Genomic DNA, 21,800 nt, shown 5'->3' with positions numbered 1-21,800 from the left:
TGAATGGCATTTTAAAAAATTAATTAATTAATTAATTTTTCCTTTTAAAACTGTAGAAAATTTCAATAGTTTTAAATCCTTATGGAATCTGGACAGACACTTTTGGCTCTTGAATGCATTAGAAATATAATGAATAAAATCAATACGACCTCAAGGGAGAACAGTTTGTACCTGGAAGTTTATTAATATATCAGTTGTTTTGCTGCTCAGGACACCAAAATATTTTGCGGCAGCTTTGTAAGGGTGGTGGGCCCTTGTCTCTCTTGAAAGGGATCTGGCATTTAAAAGCCACTCCAAATGGCTGTGCTATTCTGGCCTCTGTTGTCCTTGTAAAAGTGAGTCATGCATCAGCCTTAGAACATTCCTTTCCTTCCCCAGGCCAAAACTGCCGAGCTCCAATTACTTGATATTCTACTCGAGGACACCGAACTGAACTCTGAGAAATTCAGGAGCTGGAAAGAACAACATCAGGAGTTATACCAGGAAATACAGATGTGGTGGGCTACAAAACTGGACCAAGACAATGGCTCAATAGATTCAAGTTTCGACCTCAGCTTGGAGGCAGCTGCAGATCCGTAGCATCTGTGGGACCTTTGCCCAGTGAGCTAGAAACGTCCTTTCCCCCAGCTCCACTTACACAACACCAGACAGAAGTGCAGTTTTGTCGTTTCTAAATTTTGGATAGGAATGTTTTACGACAAGCTTCATCTTTAGAGGGCATTGGGATTACGGTTGGGTTGGTCTAAAAGTTTTATCCGGACAGCAACAATGGCTCCAAATGATTCTCTCATTTTAGAGAGATGGATTGCAAAGATGGTGGCAATTGAGAAAGGATTGTTGGCTTTTTATGTAACGATGGAGATTTCCCCGACTGCGAAATAGAAGACTAACGAAGAAGAAAGTGGCTTTTGGTGGCTAAGCATCAGGGAAAGAGCTGGCACTGACTAGCGCGTACTTTGTGCCCTTCAGATTACTTCAAAACAAGCCATTTCCTCCAACGTCTTTCAAGATGAAACTTTCCCTTGAGTATATTTAGCAACCGAGAGACTCTGAGTAAACCAGTTTGTGGTTTTTAATAATGATAGTTTATATTGAAAACCAGCATACATTAGAAGCAGGATACTGTAAACATGTAAGAAATGAGTTATATAAATAAATGTTACAATATGTTTCTAAAGGTAGTTTAATGGGTTTTTTTCCTTATTTTCATTTTCATTTTTAAAATGATCATTTGCCAACAATCCAGCTGCAATACAACAGAATGAATAAGCAATAATAATAGCACTTAGTCTTAGAGTTATATACTGCCCCATAACGTTTTTCAGCACTAAGTGGTTTACAAATGTCAGCCTATAGTCCCCAACAATCTGGGTCCTCATTTTACTGACCTTGGAAGGATGGAAGGCTGAGTCAACCTTGAGCTCCATGGAACTACAAGCTGTGGGCAGAGTTAGCTTGCAATACTGCATTCTGACTACTGCACTCAGTGGGCAAGAGAAAAACTGGTTGGTTAACTCAAAAAGCATTAACTTTTTTAAGTATTCACATTTTGATTTTTTTTTTACAAAATCCTAGCAGTTATTGAAAAACACTAAGCCCTTCAGAGGCTGTTTTTTTTAAATGAATTATATTATAACACTACAAACTGTTTGCCCCCTAAATGCATCATTGGTCTCTGGTGGCTATCAGACATGTGCCAGTCAAGGTCTCTGCTGATTCTCTGGTCCAAACTAAATAAAGACATGTTCCAAGTTGAGAGCTGTGCTTGGTTGGGCTCTGGGGATTGGTACTGTTTGCTAGAGCTCTTTATGCCATGTAATGCAGAGATACAAGACTCCAGAAAGCATGAGTACAAGCCCAGAACCTCTTGTAAGGCAGTACCTTGGCTGATGAGACCCCCAGGGGACTCCCAAGTGAGTAAGAACATAATCCAGGGAGCCAACCAGCACTGAAAGAAGAGTCCAAGTCTTCATCATCTGAAACTGCCAAGAAATGACTTTTTTCTCTAGAATTGGTTGGCATTTCTTGGATTGTATACTGGTCATGTCTATGCAGCTCTCCCAAAGGCCATTATTGAAAGAGACATCTTCAGGGAAACCAGGTCTTTGGGAGAATTCATGTCACTGTGGTGTTACAGTATCAACCAACATCAGGATCCAGCCCATGGGAGTAACCACTAGTCTGAATATTATGGTGCCACTTGTCATATTAGCTGAAAACTGGGGAAGGTATGTCTTCTAAGATCTAAGAGGAGAGGAGTAAGAGATGCTTCTAAAAGAGCAAAACGACCCTTTCCTCCTAAAGAACTTCTTTCAATCTTGCTTACCTCCTGGTTTGGGACTAAGGTTAGAATCCAAGGGGTTATCTTTTACAGTTTCAAAAGCTGTGTCACCGTAATGCATTTGCACACGCTTGCCTTCTCAAATTTTAATTCCAAATAATTTGAATCAACTTCTTAAAGCATGAATGTTATGGTTTGACCAAACCAAGTTTTTTCTGATGACACATTAACAGTGGAGCTCTTCCTATTTTTGGATCATGTTTGTGGCCAGTCATAACAAATACCTTTAATCATTAAAAAATCACATGTTGGTAACGGAAATACAAATGTGTTGTGAATGACCTGTCAATCTAATATGATCCTGGATTCAACTGTGCTTAATTATTACAGGCATTAGCAAGTCAAAATTGGTTATTTTTTATTTCTAAACTGCCGCAGAAAAATGCAGAAAGTATGACTACTTATGAGATTAGCAGACCATCAAAATCCATGCTTTTATTGAAATTACTAAAGCTGTTTTGCCTTTACTAAGAGAATTGGAAGACAGAGTTGTGAACCATGAGATGTCTTAATAAGCACTGAAACACAGAGGAGCATTCTTCTATATCGTTTATTCTTTTTGGTTTTGGAGATAGAGAAATTCAGGTAAATGTGCAAAGCAACTGGTAGAATATTGGTGCATACATTGTATGTTTGCTGCAGTCCTAACTGTGGGATCTAACGAAATGTTGATGATACTGTCATGAGGGAAAGAATAATAAAAATTAAAACTCAGAGCCAACTCAAATTTTCTGGAACTTTCATTGACACATATTCAATATGTCATGTTAAATTTGACTAACTTAAGTATGTTGTCTGCACAGAAATGGTGAATGTTTTTGAGCCCCCATAATACACATTGCAATGTTAGCCGGTGGTCCCTAGAAATTTGAAGTAAAATCTTTCAGGATTCTGCTATTAGGTAGTTAAACATTATACTGTAGTGTGCAATTGCAAGGACCTTTCTAATTGCTTTGGATAATTGTCCAGCTGCATCCTGAAAACTATTTTTAACTCACGGTGGTATCTTGTGTCTTATGAAGAATTTGGGTCAGTGATCAAGTGTCTGAAACAAGGAGTATCACTTGATTTATTTGTTTTATTTTTTATATTATTTTCTAAAGCACCAGAAGGCAAGGCAAGAAACAATGGATGGAAGCTAATCAAGGAGAGAAGCAACTTGGAATTAACGGAGAAACTACCTAATAGTGAGAACAATTAACCAGTGGAACAGTTTGCCTTCAGAAGTTGTGGGTGCTTCACTTCTGGAGGTTTTTAAGAAAAGGGTGGACAGCCACCTGTCTGAAACGTACTACCCTGTTTCCCCCAAAATAAGGCATCCCCTGATAATAAACCCAATCTGGTTTTTGAGCGCATGGCAATAAATCCAAGCGCTTATTTCAGGGTTCAAAAAAATATAAGGCAGGGTCTTATTTTCAGGGACACAGCATAAGGTCTCCCGCTTAGGCCAGGGGGTTGGATTAGAAGACCCCCAATGTCCCTTCCAGCTCTATTCTGATTTCTGACATGAATAATGGGTAGAAATGCCTGATTTGCAGTGGATCAAGTCTATCAACCACATTTCTTTTTAATCTAATTGTAGAGAAGCAGTTTGGTGTAGTGGTGGAGGTGCTGGCTTAAAAACCAGGGGACTTTGAGGTCTAGTCCTGCCTTAAGCATGAAAGCCAACTAGTTGGGCTAATCCTCCTCTCACAGACCAAACCACCTCACAGGGTTGTTGTGAAAAAAATAGCAAGCAGGAGTACGGTAGGAGCAAGAAGCAAGGTGGCGTCTTTGCCACCTTGAGTTGACATACATATATAATGTATATTGGTCTATGTATATACTGTATGCAGGGGTGCAAATTCATATAGATATGTAAAAAGAGAGGATAAAGATCTAATAATTCAGTTAGTTAGCTTTATTGATTAGCCTATAAGCCAAATCAAACTAAGTAATAATTGACCAAACTAAGTAATAATTTTAATTAGCAATTTTATGATGTTTGTGTGTCTATATTTTTCTTGACTGTACACCGCCTTGAGTCCTATGGGAGAAAGGCGGTATAGAAATATAATAAATAAATAAATAAATAAATATCGAAGCACAAGATGCGAACACATATCACCAATAAAATCTTATACAAACAATTTAAAATAAAAGTAGGGTAAAATACAATAGTTATAGGATAAGATACAATATAATTTGATACATAAATATATAAAATAGAGTAAAATGACATAAAACTATATTTCGGTGTCACCCTTACAATCTACCCCAATCAGTCCTACGTATGCAGATCTCAACCGAACCATTTTGTTTAAGTACTGTGCTGTGTTAAATGTTATTTTCAGGTTCTGGCCACACATAAAGTATGTTGTTTTGATATGGGGATCCCAATGGATCATTCGTTTGGTATATGGACCAAGGTACCTGTTTCTTACCCCCTTATACAAGCAACAGTCAAATAGGATGTGAGCCAGGTTACTTCTTCTGCCGCTCCGCAAATGCAGACACTCATTGTAGGGTATAGAATGGAATCTCCCATATCTGACCATTGTGTCAAGCTGTTTGAATCTCGCTCGCGTAAATATCTCCCTAAGATGTTTTGGCAGTTGTAACTTCAAATAGCTGTCTACTTGAAAAGTACATTTGTATTTGCTCAGCCATTTCAAGTTACCCACCTTACTAAGGAAAGCTATATCATTTTGTGCTTCTATATCCGTCATTCTTTGGGCAACTCTTTTTTTGAATTGTTCTCCTGTTACACAGGAGACAGGAAGGCCACAGCTTCTTACAAAATTTGTTACTTTGGTGATCCAGGAGATTTGCGATTGTAATTTTATTTGCTCTAGGAGACATCACTTGGGGAGTCTACCAGTCTCCATTTCATTGACTTTGCACCAGTAGTTAGATACTCTAATTTTGGATAGTGCATGAATTGTATCTAATTGTAATGGTATCTAATAGACTCATCTATAGACCTCCTCCCATCCCAAGAAACCTTCTCTTATGCTTATCCTTCTCACCCCACTGCCTCTTGTGCATTTGACCTTCTATAACTAAAAAAAAAAAAAAATTTAGCTGTTCTGCCTTTTGTCCAACAAAAAATGAGAACGCTGACAGAGGAGGGCAGAGGTTCACCAAGCAACAGAATAGAATAGAATAGAATAGAATAGAATAGAATAGAATAGAATAGAATAGAATAGAATAGAATAGAATAGAATAGAATTTTTTATTGGCCAAGTGTATTGGACACAAGGAATTTGTCTTGTGCATATGCTCTCGGTGTACATAAAAGAAAAGATACGTTCATCAAGAATCATAAGGTACAACACTTGATGATAGTCATAGGGTACAAATAAGCAATCAGGAAACAATATCAATATAAATCGTAAGGATCCAAGCAACAAAGTTACACTCATACAGTCATAAGTGGAAGGAGATGGGTGGTGAGAACGATGAGAAGATTAATAGTAGTGCAGACTTAGTAAATAGTTTGACAGGTTCCCAGTCACGCCGCCCCTAAGAGAGCATCATCAGATAATCAACTTAGGTCCATTCTTACATTATTTAAATCGGGTCTCCAAGCTTGGCAACTTTAAGCCTAGTGGACTTCAACTCCCAGAATTCCCCAGCCAGCAGAACAGAGCTGGCTGGGGAATTCTGAGAGTTGAAGTCCACCAGGCTTAAAGTTACCAAACTTGGAGACCCCTGATTTAAAGTCTTCCTACGGCCAGCGGCAGGGAACAATTTTGTTCCGCTCTCAATTTAAATTGGGGCGGAGGGGCGGAGCTTGTTGGCAAAACAGAATTTCTATTGGACAACCCCCGACTGTTCTAATCTCCAGGATGAAGGACTAATAAAGAGACAGCGGTCCGGACGCCGCGAGTTGTTCATGGAACCCGCGCGCGCCTGGGATGTCGTAACCTCCTGCTGGCAACGGTTGCTGCGCACGCGCAGTAGCCACGGGTCCGGGCAGGCTTAATCGCCGCGGTCTCTGAGGCGCAGTTTTTCGCTGGCGGCGGTCGTTAGTCTCCATTTATAGTTGCCTTAAGTGGAGGCCCGAAGGGTCCCTCGGAGGTAATAATCAAAAATTACTTTTCTCCTTTTGGTTTAGAAGTTCCCAACCCTGAAGAGTTTCTCGTTTTCTTTCCCTCAGTGCTTCAAACCTCTGGAATTGACATCCCTACTTTTTTTTAATTGGGGATGGGGGGCGCGTGACGGAAAGTGAAATTGTGTACTTGGTTTCCTTCCCCCCCCCTCAGCTTTACCCCAATTGGAGCGCTCGGGACAGTGCGAACTACGATGTCCATCTTTCCGAGCCTGGACTTTTCAGGCTGGAGATAACGGGAATTGATGTCTTGATGGGTCGAAAGGGCTCCAGGTTGGGGAAAGCGGCTTAGTTTGGCGCATGCGCAGAGCTGGTGCTAGAAGGGGTCTTGTTGCATTGGGGAAGCACGCAAACCCCCCCTCCCCTGCACACACATGTATTCCTCCCCCTCTCCAACTTTTCCTGTTGGAGAGATATTCCTGGTATATAATGGTGACATGAATGATTAATTTATAGATAAGGTAAAAGGTAAAGGTTCCCCTCGCACATATGTGCTAGTCGTTCCCGACTTACATAATTATAAATTATAAATATAATTATAATTTATAAATATTTATAATGTATAAATATTTATAATTTATAAATAGAATTATAAATTAGACTTACATAATTATAATTTACAGGTATAGCCCTTCACTTATGATCACAGTTGAGCCCGACATTTCTGTGGTTAAGGGTTGACAGTTTAAGTGAGTTTTGCCCCGTTTTACGACCTTTCTTGCTGCAGCTGTTAAGTGAATCATGGCGTTTGTTAAGTTAGTAACATGGTTGTCAAGTGGATCCCTGCCCTTGTTAAATGAATCTGGCTTCCCCCCATTGACTTTGCTTGACAGAAGGTCGCAAAAGGTGATCACATGACCCTGGGACATTGCAACCGTCATAAATACATGCCAGTTGCCAAGTGTCTGGATTTTGACCACGTGACTGTGGGGATGCTGCAAAAGTTGTATGAAAAATGGTCATAATTCACTTTTTTTTCAGGGCTGTTGTAACTTTGGTCACTAAATGGATGGTTGTAAGTTGAGGACTACCTGTATTTATTTTATTGTATTTAAATGTACAGTCCATCCAACTCCAGTGGACTTTGGCTGGAGCACAAAATTAAACACATGAAAAGAGCTAAAAATATGGCCATACATATGTATACTATTTTTTCTTTCACAAACCAAATCCGTATAATTTTTCTCCCCACAATCATCCTTTTGCTCTGGTGTCCCCTCCCCACCCACCACACAACTTTTTTTAGGGCCATAAAACATACTCCAGATAACAAGCATCTATTTTGAAACATGAATTATTCAGCGGCTAGGTTCACACAGCATGTTGTAATTAACATAATACTAGGGGCTAAGCTTCATTATTTTTTGTTTGACTTGATTGTGGCAACAAAAATACTTTGGTTATTTGATGTTTAGTCCAATGGTCCTCGAAACATTTTGGTCTCAGGATCCAATTTACATTCTTAAAAATGACAGTGTTTTGTTTAGGTATCTTATATCTACCTCTATGCACTTACTTTATTAGAAATTAAAGCAATGTTAAAATATTTTTTTGACTTCACAGACAGCCTGAAAGGGTCTTAAGGTTCCCTAGGCATTTGCAGACCACACTATGAGAAATGCTAGTTTACTGTATTGTACAAATGTGAAGTTTGGACAGAATTGCACGATCAAACAAATGGAAGATAACAAAATTTTCTGGCAATTATATAGATAAAATACAAGCAATATTTACTCCTTCCTTCCTTTCAAGGATTAGATCAATGTTGCCAGATTCATGAAAGGTTCATTCTTAGTTGAGAGACATAGGTCTGTATATACCAGTAATTAGCTGAATAATAGGGAAAGAATCCAAAAGTGTTATTATAAGGTATAATATTGAGTAAATTGCATTGGGAGGAAAAAAGTTGCGATAATGATAAAATAAATCTAATGATCTTTATAAACTCAGTTTTTTAAAACTAGGACACTGAACAAATATCTTGGCTCATGATGTTTGCTTTTGGTCTGCATTGCATATTGGCTGTTTTGCTATTCTCTATTGATGTGATTGTAAAATTATGAGCTAGGATTTGTCATCTACAAATTCTGTTGTGGAGTAGCAGCCCAGAATTTAATTCAGAACTCAGCTGATACATAGCCTTCCTGAAGACTTCTTCATATGAATAAAAACATCCTGGTCAAAGTGTCTTCTGGAGATACATGAGATTTTGGGAAGGTTTCAGACCAGTCGGAGAGCTTTGATTCAGTTGGGTCTGATTGCATCATAGCTTTGAAGAACTGATCCAAACAGATCCATGAGAGCAATTACCAGAATTGAAGCTTTACTCAGGAAGATTGTTACCTTTTTATATTTATCCAAGCGTTATATTGTTGCTCTTACATTCAACTCCCTAGGTACCATCTGAAAATTCCAGATCAATTTGTGGTTCTAGAGAGAAGCTTTTATCATAAATCAAGAATGGCTGCCTCTGGGGGAACATTTATTGGAGTCCCCTCATCAAGCAATAATGATGGTAAATTTTCACTTTAATCCCTTAATTCTTAGAGTCCCTTTAATTTTTTTTACTCCTCTTATTAGATGAAATTGTAAAAATATTGAGACAAATAATACACTCAGTGAGGACCAATAAATTGGAAAATAGCCTCAACAGTTTGTGCAGGTTGCTACGATTAGTCTGATCAGTTAAGACAAGTGGATCACATTGAGAGATTCATCCTCATAATTCTGTCTCCTCTGTATATTCAGGCATGGAGCTCTGAAAGGCAGTTTAATGTCATGTGTACAACAAAGTCTCTAAAGCATTCTTTCCTTCTGCATGTGCTAGCCTGACAGTTCTTTTACTATTTGGATACCTTTCTCCAAATACTCCTTTCTCCTATTAGACATTAAGGAACAAGTACTACTTAGTGCCAGGGATATTCTTCCTAGGAAATTTTATTTAGCATTTCCCCACCCCCCCACCCTTATTTTGTTTGTTTTCAATTTAGAATTGACTTCTGGAATTGACATAGATAGTTTTCTTGGCAATATTTTTTTTTTCAGAAATGGTTTGCCATTGTCTTCTTCCTGGGGTTGAGAGGGAATGACTGACCCAATATCACCCACTTAGCTTCTGTGGCAAGATTAGAAGTCAGATTTCCATGTTTCTTAGTCCAGTATCTTAACCACTAACTAGATCAAACTGGCTTTCTCTAACTAAAATGTAAACAGCATTAAGCTACTTTTCTGCATTGCCTTCTTGGAAAATTTTTTGATCAATCCATTTTTCTCACATTTTTAGAATCGATTTTAAACTTTACAATCAACTTGCATTCCTAATAATCTGATTTGGTGTTATATACATTTGAAATTTATATGGTGAATCTCATGAGAGGGAAACACTGTTAGAACACCATGCTCCTTGCAGAGTTTAGCATAGCTGTTGTTGTTTTTCCTGTATTGAAATCTGAGAGCTACTAAGAATAACTTCATACATCCATCTAGTTAGCTCTGGTATTTCCACGTCAGTATTTTCAGCATTCAAGTCCTCCTTATCCCATATAGTGATTGGCAAAAACATACACTTGTTTTCAGAAGAGCCTGGTGCCAACGTAGAATCATTTACTGCATTTTCATAGCAGTAACTAGTTAACTGCTTCCTTGGAATAGCAGCCTCTTTCTTTATATATCTGGAAACAAATGAGGATTTCAATTCAGTGGATGGGAATTTAATTAAGATCTGAGGTCTTGATTCTTAAGTAAGTTTTGACATTTTCTAAAGCTTTAACTTATATTTTATGAGCAACTAGAATGCTATATGATTACAAAGTCTCATTTAATCAAAAAGGCTTACTCTGATTGTCTATTGAGATTTTATTATTAGTCATAAAACTATATACATTAAGAAAGCTATCATTACTATAATTACTGTAATTATTCTGGGCAATTTTCTAGATACTTGTGTACACAAAAGCCAGGGTAAGTGAAATATCAGCTGATCTATAAAGTTTTGTTTTTAATTCTGGTATTGTTTTTTTCTTTTCTAGCATCCAGCAGTCTCAACTATGGTTCTTCATTTCAACCCATCAAAACCCAAGTGGCCATTCCTACAGCTCATGTCATGCCCTCCACATTGGACAGATCACCTTGTCTAGCAAGTGAATCAAGCCCTCCTCAGACCACTTTGGCTTCCTCCATGCCAAATTCACTGGGTGACACAGGAGGACTGATGTCCAGCTATGACTCTGATACTTTGAGGCAATCCCAGGTGATCAACAGGAATTCTCTCTGTCTGAATCAGACTTCAGCAGAAAATGGTTGCAATCAGTCCTTGTTTCGTAGTCCTGGTCAGTCAGGTGTGGAATGTGTTCAGAAACCTATCAGCCTAGATGCTGAAGTCACCCATGCTGCTTTTCTAGATAGGCATTCTCTTGGTCCTTGGTCCCAACTCCAGATGTACACTCCAGGCAATTCAAATAGCACTTCTGCTGGCCTAGAAAAGGAATACAATAAAATACTGCAGAATACTAAACCATCAATAGATTCCAATAGAGTTTGTGGAAAGCAAGTATCCCTGGGACTTAATGCTGCTAGTATGTTTTCCACCCCTTTGGCTACTCGATCTCAGACATTGAAACAGGAAGCTTGTACAATACATCCACATGAGAATTGTGCACACAGTGCTTGGAAACAACATCTGGATTGTGTTCAACTGCAACTGGAACAGATGCATGTAAGTTATTTTAACCTCTGTCTGTAGGGAATGTCTGCATATGTAGCTTTTCTGCCTATAATTTTTCTGCCAGGGCTCAGGAGGAGTATGTAGACCACAGCTAATGTTGTTGCATATAATTTTCAAAGAGAATAAATGCTGAATGGAGGGAAATCCATAGAAGTGTCTTAATTTAAAAGCCTGATGTATTCTAGTATTGTACTGAGGAGAAATAATCCCATAAGTGCTTTTATTGCAGAATCAAACCTTTAGGAAAGAAAACAAGGACTTGGTGGCTGTAGATTTAGCTTTATAGGCTTTTAAAAAGTGGTGGCACTGTACATTTTCAAGGAGAGGTTGCAAGTAAAAGATATAGTATGAAGCATGGGCAATATAATTTCATTAAATATGAATCAAATATACAAATGCAAATACAAATATATACTACCAAATTTAAAAAATGCAATCTCAAAATTGATAAGTATAATAATTTAAAGAAAAATGGGGAATGGAGAAGAAATTAAAATTGTTATTAATAGTTCCAAAAACTATTATGACATTGCTTGAAAGTCCCTTGATTGAAAAAAAGTCAAATGTTGGCAAAATAATATCAACAGAGAGAACAAAAAAAAATATATCTAAAAACAATCCTCCTTCTCATCCCCCCCAAAAAATCTAACACTGATTTTCTCTTTGAGAACTGAATCTCATGCCTTGTCTCTGAATGTCATAATTCCAGCTGCAAAATAAAGCGACTTGCTACTATCCTTTGGTGAACAATACTTCACTGCACACACTTGATCCAGCTCAGTGGATTGGCATTGCCAGCACTAATGAAAATTTGCTCCTGGAGAAAGAAATTCTCATCGACAGGTAAGAAATTAAATATTAGTTTACCTTCTAGATTTTTTCACCAGAAAGTAACTGCTTAGATTGTATTTCATATTGATAGAAAAGCAAACAGTCTTTGGCGTAATAAACTTCACTGAATACTCTACAACTTACTTATGAGTGGTTAAGCTTATGCTTTATATTTCCATAGAAATATAAATGGTTCAAGACTATTTTTGCCCAAACACTAAACAGTTTAGTGTCAAAAACATAGGAATAGTGGGGAGGAACACCACTTTTTAAAGAGAGGTTTTCTTCCTTCTCTCTATTAATTAAAAAGGACACGCATGGCTTCTTCTGGTTATACTAAGATATAGCTTGTCTTTTAACTAGGATAACAAAGCTTTTGCTGCTAGTGTGAGTTGTGATCTCTCTTGAGTGCATTTAATTGGTTTTTATTGACTTATAAGAGGAATTATGAAAGCGGATAATTCTTTTTCAGATAGCTTTTCCCCATACATCATTCTGTGAGTCCATGTATTGATTTCCCGCTCAGTTACAAACCTGAAAAAATAAATGCTACTTAACCATTTTACTGAAAGCCCTCTAATGTTCCCTTTTATACTTTTAATTTTGTCAGTGTTAATATACTGAACGGGTTTATTCTCATAGGCAGAGACAGCACATTTCCCAGCTGGAGCAGAAACTACAAGAAAGTGAAATGCAAGTCCACAGTGCCCTCTGTGGCCATCTTGCTCCTTATGGGGATATGCATCTGTTCAGAATGCAGGTACTGGTGACACTTGAAAAATGCTATTGGAAAAGAATTTTAAATTCATTGTGGGATTAGAGAAGGCATGAATGGAGAAGAGACATGCTCTATAGCTGCTCCTTCAGGAACCTTTAATTTCTGCAATTATTTTTTCTTTAAAATCCCTTTTATTGGAGTGGAGTCAGGGCAACTGAATGGAGCTGAGCTTTGAGTGGCTGGATGCCCTGCCTGATGCCTATGCAGAGTTTGCAGCAAATATTTTCTCTTTGTGCCCTGATAGAGAAACATCTGCCGCTGCCTAGGATTGAACTCTTAGCCACCTGAGTATGAGGTGAGCATCTTCACCTCTAGGCCAGCACGCAGGTGTTTTGTTCCCTAAGCATTGGAGCCTGCTTGATTCTCTGGTGAGCACACTGAAGTAAATCAGATATTCTGTTTGTCCTTCAAATATTGATGTGTTTCTCTTCTTGTCCCCAGTATTTACTGAGCTCACATTCAATTTGAACAATTCTTCAATGAATATAATGATGAGTATAGATTTTAGGAGATTTTCTGGCTATTGCTATTTTATTTAATATCTTTTGCAGGAGTTACAGCGGGAGAATATATTTTTACGGGCTCAGTTTACTGAAAAAACAGAGTCACTCAATAAGGAAAAGATTGAATTGGAAAGGAAACTGGCTGCTTCAGAAGCTGGTATTAAACGGATCCAGGAGATTCACAAAGAGACCATACAGAAGCATACAGTAGAATTGAAGAAACAAGAAGAAAGGGTAGGCTTTTTTTTTGGATTAAGTCCCAATAGATGTCCCAATGTCTGCTTATTTACATGGGAATGCAATTTTTTGTTGTAATATTTGATTATTCTAATATTCACACTTCAAGCTTTGATACATTTCATTCCCTCTTGTATAATAGAGAAGTGCTATGGGAAATGATGTTTTTAGGAGTTAATAAAAGAAAGGAGCAAAAGGTAAAGCATTAATATTTTCCCAAAATGATTGCACTAAAGTTCGGCTGGAGTATTATTACAATGCTTCAGGGTTTCAGCAGAAAGCTAAATCCCTGCTCTTTATGTCATGTAAAAGGTAGAGTGGGTTCCATAACTCTGTTTCTGGAAAATATGTTTTTTTTAAACATAGGCTAAGCCCCAGAATCACTTCTTTTTGCTCTACATAATGGTCCACTTTTGGGTCATGGGCATTCTTGCATCTGAAATCAATAGTAGAAAGAGCTGTTACCTACCCCTGATATTCTATCCTGCAGATCAAGTCCAGAGACAAACACATTGAGCATCTGAAAAAGAAATGCCAAAAAGAATTGGACCAAAACCATGAGAAACAGCAGAGAATTGAGACTCTGGAGCGCTATATTGCTGACCTCCCAGTATTGGAGGATCATCGAAAACAAAGTCAACAGGTAGGAAGGCACCTTCCGGATGCAGCTGGCTTTGAAAAACAGCTGGATAGTGTAGGTCTGCAAGCTTGAACAGATTAAATGTGTTAGCTTTGTGAATAGTTCTAATTGCTAGAAGGCATTCCTTTTAAGTCTGATGTATATGTTTGTTCTCTCTCCACCCCACCCCCAACATTTTAGTTAAAGCAGTCTCAGGAGACAGTTAGCACTTTGCAAGAAACAGTAACTACTCTTGAAAGGGAGCTAAGAGATGTTCGCACTGACTGCCGACAGAAGGAGCTGCAGCTAGAAGTGCAGAAACACAAAGAAATGGAACTGCTTTCCACAGTGCGCAGGTAACACCAGGGAAGTGGGAAAAAAACAAGAATGTTGGCTTCTAGGATAACCTAGAAATACATTGTGCTGCCTGGCAATAAAGCCTTCCTACAAATAGCAAGCACAGCAGACCCATATAAGAGAGACTTAGGTATCAGAGAAAGGGATGGGAATAAAAAGAGAGAAGTTCTTGACAGAATATCCTTTGAAGAAGAGTGACTGAAATATGCTTAGCCTTAAGGAAAAAACAACTGAGAGGAGGTAGAGTAGCATTTTTAAAACTCCTTCACTTAGAAGAATTTTCTCTCTCATTCCAGAGTGTAGGATATGGAATAATGGTTTTTAAGTTACAGGAAAGCAGATTCATTGGAATTTGAGAAAAAAGGATGTTCGTGTTAGTTGCTGTTAGACAGTGAAACTGATTATCCAGAGACATGGGTGTCTTCATTTCTTTGGATCTGTGCAAGGAGAGCCTAGACAGCTCATCTGTTTAGGATGCCTGAATGTAGATTCCTGCACTAAGAAGGCCAAATGGCTCCTTTCGATCCCGATTCTAGTGATGGGAACTGTGGAGTGAGGAGAAAAGAGCCTTGAAGGCCAACGGTGGCAAGCAATATGTGCTTTAAGAATCTACAGTGAATCGTCCCTGGACAGAGGCATTCACAGAACCCATCAGATTTACCAAAATGATGATGGGAATGGCAGGGCACAAATCCCACCCTCTTTATAATGGGTGTCCTCATGGCTTATATACAAATTGGGCAGATTTGCATTCTTTTGGCATGACACTTTATTTCATAATTTGTCCTACTTTGTATGGGTACCTCTCTCCAGAGAGAGGAAGGCGGAAAATGACTTTAGCCAAAAGTGTGTGGCCTTTGGACTCAGAAAAGATCCTGGGAGTAGCAGTCACAGAAGATATTACGGGTAGTCCTCGACTTATAACAGTTGGTAACTGTTACAACTGCACTGAAAAAAGTGACTTATGACAATTTTTCATACTTATGACCATTGCAGCATCCCCATGGTCACATGATCAAAATTCAGACGCTTGGCAACTGACTTATATTTGTGATGGTTGCAGTGTCCTAGGGTCATATAACCACCTGACAGGCAAAGTCAATGGGGAAGCCAGATTCACTTAACCGTGTTACTAACTTATCAAGTATAGTGATTCATTTAACAACTCTGGCAAGAAGAGTCATAAAATGGGGCAAAATTCACTTAACAAACATTTCACCTAACAACAGAGATTTTGGACTCCATTATGGTCATAATTCGAGGATATATATGAGCTCTTTCTCTGTTTGGGGAAGGATAATTCTTTTGGGAGGGGATTGTGTTTATATCTCCATCCAATACATGCTTTTCCCTCAACTGGGTGCCCGCCCTTGGAAGATACTCGATTTATTACACATTTTAGGACTCCCTTCTGAGCATCTTACAAAAATCAGCCTTGCGGGGCATTTGGCTTGCGGGGTGGGGGCAACCAAATTGGATCAGGCTTTGATGGCATCTTTATCTGCTTCCACCATGTTTTTCTTTGAATACAATGGGAATTTGGTAAGAGACCCTGCCTTGTTGCTGAGACTTGATTGTGAGAATGGAAGGGCATCGTTTGTAGACAATTTTAGCTTTTCAATTTCTCACAGACATGAAACTTCAACATACACAGAATCGAGACCAAAGAGTCTTTAATAGTTGGGGGGCTTTTTTGTATCAGTGCATGTCTTTGGAATGGAACAATGTTTTAATTAGTTTTAGAGGCAGAATTATGAAACTCACTTTCAAAGGGTGAGCTTGTAGAAAGTTGATTTCATTTAATGAAAACTTCTCGTTTCTTAGTTTACAAGATAAAATGCAGCAGATGAAGCCTTCAGTACCAGAAGATTATGCCCAAGAGATAGAGAGAGAGAAAGGAGAAAAAGAGGCTCTGCACAAAGAACGGGATCTTCTCAGGAAGGTAACTCCAAAGATGAGATTGGAGCTCTTAAGGTGGTGTCTATTCTGTATTGAATAGATAGAAGATCATTCTCTTCCTTTATGGTCTTACGGTCACTTGTATATATCAATATTCTTGTATTAGGATCTCATATCAATATCTCATTGATCAAGCTGGGATGTACTTGATCAAAAGATTATAAACCAATCAAAGTTTTATATCATAAAGGATCAAAATTTACAGTCGCATTCACTTAAAATAAGCATACCTGGGTTAATTCTGTAGTCTACAGTTACAAATATGGGAATCTTCCCACATTGCCTTTGAAGAAACAGTGTCTTGAGTGGGATGTTTGCCTAGTTTAATTTTGATAATTTTGGATTATCTTGGATAAATATTGTTTATATCTTTTTTTTATGATGAACACAGATGTTTGGCAGTTTAGCTTTTCCTGCAAATATGGTTTTAAACTAAGGCTGCATTGTATGGGATAGGTCAGATTTGCAATAAAATAGCTTCTCTGAAAGAACCCATAAATTATGCTAATTAGCAATTTGAGTATGTGGGATTATCCCCAGGAGTAAAACTTTTCAAGTCTTTTAGGTTAGTTAGATCATGTGCAAGGATACAATTGCTTGTGAGCGCATTCATTCAGCAGCAGGCACATAATGCTGGAAGATGTATGGGAACATTTGATCATTTTGATTCTTTAAATTTAGATTGTGGAAAATCAGAAGAAGAAATTGGATCACTTGTCTTCACAAATAAAGGTGAGCTTCTTATTGGAGCATTAAAGGCGAACTTCTTGTTGAAGCAACACATCACCAGTGACACCATCTCAATTTGTCTTTGACTCCCAGGATCTGGAGGAACAGATTGCCCAGGATGATGGTACAGCCCAGGCTCTGAGGGCAGAAGCCTTGAAGCAGGAAAATGCATTGCAGCAGCTACGCAGAGCTGTGAAAGAGGTATAGCTTCTTTTTAAAAATGTTGGCAGTTTTAACAATCCCAACTATCAGGATGTCTGATTCTTCTTACTAGTTTATTACTGCAGTTTCTCTCTCTGCATTGTGTATCCTTATCCATCTGATTTTTTCCCAGTTCAAATCTGTAGCCTGATTTGAATCTTCCCTCTTAATTAGTTCAGAAGTGCATAATCTTTTTTTAAATTAATGCCTGCACTTTGAGTAGATTAGGGACCATACTTTGAAAAGAAGGTAAAACGAGGAAAAACTCCATTTGATTTAAATTTAATTAAGGTAACAAGAATGTTATTTTTCTATATGTGTTAAATAAGTCTCCTTTCGATCAGTTCAAAGTAAAAATGAACACAGTTTAGAGGGATTACATGAGACCTGAAGAGAGCGCTTATAGTCCCATGATTCAAGTCTTTTGACCGGTACATACGCTATTAGTGTTTTGCATTATTGTAAGTGAGGCTGTGATTCTGCTAGGGCTGGTTCCCACAATTTTGTTATTGTGCTGAGATATGATTTACATCTAGTGCCATCTAGCTGCTAGATTTTCTCCTTTGGTACTAAAACATATTGTGGTAAAAGAAGGCTGGGTGGAGATTATTTGCTCTCCTGGAGACATGGTTGCCCAGCTGAATCCAGCAGAAGTTGGATAGTGGATGAAGCAGCACAATCCACATTTTGTTTTTCCCCACTGCTCTAAATAGTTTGGGGGAGGGAAAGGGTTGGACTGCAAACTTCTATCTGGTGACAAAAATGTCTGAATCAATGAAAAAACAAATCAATCACAAAGTTCCATAGAATATATGCAAACTCCTTCATTCTCCAATACTTTGTAAGTGAGGACAATCTACCAATTCCTATTCCCTGAAATGTATCTGAGGAATATTATTAAAAGTATGCTAAATTGTCTTTCCTATCGTAGGAATTTTATTTTTCTATATTTTGACCTCATTACCCTTCTCTTAATCAAGGATAGATTGCATTTACTGCTTGGAGTGGGGAAAAGAGGACAAATTACAACTGTCTCTAAATTGGAAGTTCTGTTCTGTGAAGCAAGGCATAAATGTATTGAAATATCTCCTGTCAGAATACTTACAATAATTTCCACTTTTCTTTGTAAGACCATTTTCCCTGGTAGCACAGATGCAATAATCTAAACTTTGTGTGTTTCCTTCCTTGTAAAAGCCAAATATCCCAGTCCTGCAAATCTAACTTTTCAATTTCCAAACTGTGATGGTTAGCCTATACCAGGGCTGTCAAACTCACAGGCTGGATGTGTCATGCGCTGGCCACGCCCATGCCCAGTTTGCGAAGGGGGGGAAAGTTGGAATACATCACATGATGCCGCCGTGACGACGTGAGTTTGACACCCCTGGCCTATACTATGCCAAGAGTAATCTCAGAACTAAAGGCAAAAGCTACAGATGTACTTTCTGATGTCCAAGTTTCCAAACATGTTTGTAAAATCCAGAGTTGTGGAATCATGGCTAGTGAAGAACCAGGAATCATTTTTGAAAGCCTTGATTTTTTACATCTTATTTTTAGCTGTCTTCTCAGAACCAAGAATTGATGGAAAAAAACCTGACCTTCCAGGAGCATCTCCGGCAGATGGAGCTGGGCCAGCTGCTGTCAAATGAAACAGCCAGCCTGACCCAAGAGCTGCATAGTGAACTAGCCAGCTGCCTACAGGACTTGCACTCTGTTTACAGTGTGGTTACTCAGCGGGCTCAAGGAAAAGATCCCAATTTGTCGTTGCTGTTAGGCATTCACAGTAAGTCATAGGAGCCTGTTGTCTGCAGTGACAGATTATGGTCCCTTTGTTTGTAATACTTTGGGATTGTAATACCCTCATAGTTTTTTTAGCATGGTGTCCACAGCAAACCATGACACCACCTACCCAATGACACCCTCGTGCAGATCGTCCCATTACTTACTTGGGCCCTGATAATCTGACTCAGATCTCTTAAGTCACAGCACTTGCATGATTATGTCCACATGTACATTTTGTCACTTGCTGTTCTTGCCCTCCATGTAGGCACTCTTATGTCCTACCTTGCCTATTGATGTTCTTTAATAGTACCTTATGGAAGTTAGGGAACGATACTATTTTGTGCTGAGAAAATCTTTTAACTCTTCCTTCCACTTTATTTAAGCATGATTGCTTCTTGTGGAGCTCCCTTGTGTAGAGTTTCAAGATTGTGGTGTGTGTAATGGTTATATTTGTGGTATTTTGCACTATCCACCTAACTCCAAACTACTTGGAGGTGATCCCCATGATCATTAATAAGAGTTTTAAAAACTGCGTTCTTTTTTTTTATAAAAAGGGAAAAACCCAAATTCATAGCTGTTATAGGGATTAGATGCCAATTCCCAATGCTGATTTTTCACTGGAAAATGACTAATTAATCTGAGAACCTTCCTCTGATTTCACAGCTGTACATTATTCTGTTCAACAAGAAAAAGACTTGCTGAAACCAGACACATTAGCAAAGAAGGTGGAGGATGTAAAACAGTTACACAAAGAGATTGAAGATTTGCGGACTGCTATTTCGGACAGATACGCTCAAGATGTGGGCGATAACTGCATTACTCAGTGAAGGCCAAATAAGTGGAAAATGTGAACTAAGTTTGTACTGTGCATGGTGAGTTTTCAGAAGGTCTTTATTACCTGTTCCGGTGAAAATGCTTCCCACAGCTGGAAATCGGATTTTCTCTTGACAGGAAAGCTCTCGAAGGACAATGAGTCTTGTAAGGGTGTGGCGAAAACTTTTTTGTATCCTGCAATTCTGGATCTGGTTCCTGTTAGCAGCTGCAGTCAGGAAAATGTCTGCCAGCATTCATTTCTGTAATTTATGGCAGAAACGTTTTTTCAGACACTACAATCATGGAGACTCTTTTTCTTTGTCATGTAATTGCTGTGAGGTTGCGAAAGCTTTGATGAGTTAGGATTGAATATAAAATGGCAGTCTGTATGTAGGAAAAACTGAATCAGCTGTAGTAAAGCAAGTCTGAACAGAAGAAAGATCTATTTTTTAACAGGTTTTTGAAATTTCTAAGATAATCTTGCACCCTCAGGTTTTTTCCAATTCCTTCCTGAAACTAGAAATAATATGATGAAATTGTAGTAGGCATTGTTGCATTTCTCCTTAAATGTTTTAGATCTCCAAAGCCTGTGCTGGTTCCCCGGGTTTCAGGATATGACCACTGCTAATGGCATGGACACTTTCAATGTCAGTCTGTCATCCTGGTTCTTAACGTTTTCAATGCAGATGCACTTTTTAAACTATATTTTCATATCACTATTCTCTATGCAAGCATTAACTTGACATTCTAGAATGTATGAATTCAAATGTTGAAATGCCTTAATTCTCCTAAAAATAAACCTTTGGAAAGAGAGAAACTGAATTTTCATATTGTTGCAATGTGGGCAATTAAGTTTATACACTGTGTAATAGAAAATTGCAGGTTGATTTTAAAACTAGCCCTTCTGTGAAACAGGAAGGTGATAATTTGTTAGTCCTTATGACTGAACAGATTAATGCACATTTTCCACAAGGTTGTAATATTGGAGGAGTCTTTAATGCTGTGCCAGCACTTTACAAAAAGACCTTACATTAGGACAAGCATGGCTGGCGGTGGCTACTGATGTTGAACTCCTGTCAATTGTAGGTAGCATGATCGATGGTGAAGGCATGTAGACGGTTTACGCTTGCTCTTAGAATTGAAAATTGACCTTGAACAGAAAGCTGAATATGTTTCTGCAACACATCAAATGTTTACCAGTGGAAATTATTCAAATGAGAGAACTGTAAATCAAGCATTCTCCATTCTTTTGATTACAATCCCAGCTGTAGATGTATTTAACTAAGTATATGAATGCTTATGTAATTTAGTTAAAAAGATTGCTTATGATGGATTACTTCATTTAGTGATGTAAAGGTTGGCTGTAATCAATGCTATTTATTCTTTAAAACAATATATTTTTGACAACCCCTTGAATGTTTTTTCATATAATTAAGATGGATATTTATCATTAACCTAGGGTCCTAGATATTCCAGTTTTCTTCTTTGGATGAAATTCATATTTCCCTATCTTTGCCCATTCTCTGGAGGACTGTCTTATTTTGTATAGATTCAACCATTATTTTAAGTATCTTTATACTATAGCTTTATAATTAAATAACCTGATCATTATTTAATTGCCCAGAGTCGTTGAGGATCAGGCAATATAAATAACATAATATAAAAAGCTAAAATCACATTTGCCAGTTCTTTAGCTTGTGCTGACCTTCATACACATGGTGTTTTTCCCAAGAGCTTAGAATGCCATAATGTATTGAAGTAGTTTATGTGTGGATCTAAGCAATGTGTCCTTTTGTAAATGTTTCTTTAAAAAAACATGCAAAATGTAACAGCATAC

General features: G+C 38.1%; 2 protein-coding genes and 1 pseudogene across 5 annotated transcripts in view; 2 read left to right on the top strand and 1 right to left on the bottom strand.

Moving 5' to 3' along the window:
* CNKSR1 (connector enhancer of kinase suppressor of Ras 1) overlaps positions 1-1,177 on the top strand; it is a 39,167-nt gene extending 37,990 nt beyond the window's left edge. For both annotated transcript variants that reach the window (XM_087876293.1, XM_087876292.1), the window contains exon 22: positions 379-1,177. In XM_087876293.1, the coding sequence (XP_087732419.1) occupies positions 379-579 (201 nt within the window). In that variant the 3' untranslated portion in view covers positions 580-1,177. The remainder of the gene's footprint in view (positions 1-378) is intronic.
* Positions 1,178-1,665: 488 nt separating this feature from the next.
* LOC148112413 (claudin-23-like) lies at positions 1,666-2,207 on the bottom strand (annotated as a pseudogene).
* Positions 2,208-6,036: 3,829 nt separating this feature from the next.
* CEP85 (centrosomal protein 85) lies at positions 6,037-20,780 on the top strand. Of its 3 annotated transcripts, XM_034413530.3 has the most exons (13): positions 6,037-6,403; positions 8,831-8,949; positions 10,463-11,148; positions 11,867-12,000; positions 12,631-12,748; positions 13,318-13,503; positions 13,997-14,149; positions 14,327-14,481; positions 16,307-16,424; positions 17,123-17,173; positions 17,264-17,371; positions 18,926-19,151; positions 19,814-20,780. In XM_034413530.3, the coding sequence occupies exons 2-13, from the start codon at positions 8,895-8,897 to the stop codon at positions 19,975-19,977; spliced, it is 2,154 nt and encodes a 717-aa protein (XP_034269421.2). In that variant the 5' UTR covers positions 6,037-6,403; positions 8,831-8,894; the 3' UTR covers positions 19,978-20,780. The 3 variants fall into 3 exon arrangements, with proteins under 3 accessions (XP_034269421.2, XP_034269423.2, XP_034269422.2); XM_034413532.3 differs by lacking the exon at positions 8,831-8,949 and having other exon boundaries at positions 6,210-6,403; XM_034413531.3 differs by lacking the exons at positions 6,037-6,403; positions 8,831-8,949 and adding an exon at positions 9,986-10,174.
* Positions 20,781-21,800: the final 1,020 nt, after the last annotated feature.

The sequence above is a fragment of the Pantherophis guttatus genome, chromosome 10, assembly GCF_059756535.1.
Source record: "Pantherophis guttatus breed Tessera chromosome 10, ASM5975653v1, whole genome shotgun sequence".
Taxonomy (NCBI): domain Eukaryota; kingdom Metazoa; phylum Chordata; class Lepidosauria; order Squamata; family Colubridae; genus Pantherophis; species Pantherophis guttatus.
Note: the sequence above shows the minus strand (reverse complement) of the source record. Positions and strands in the feature narration are given on the sequence as shown.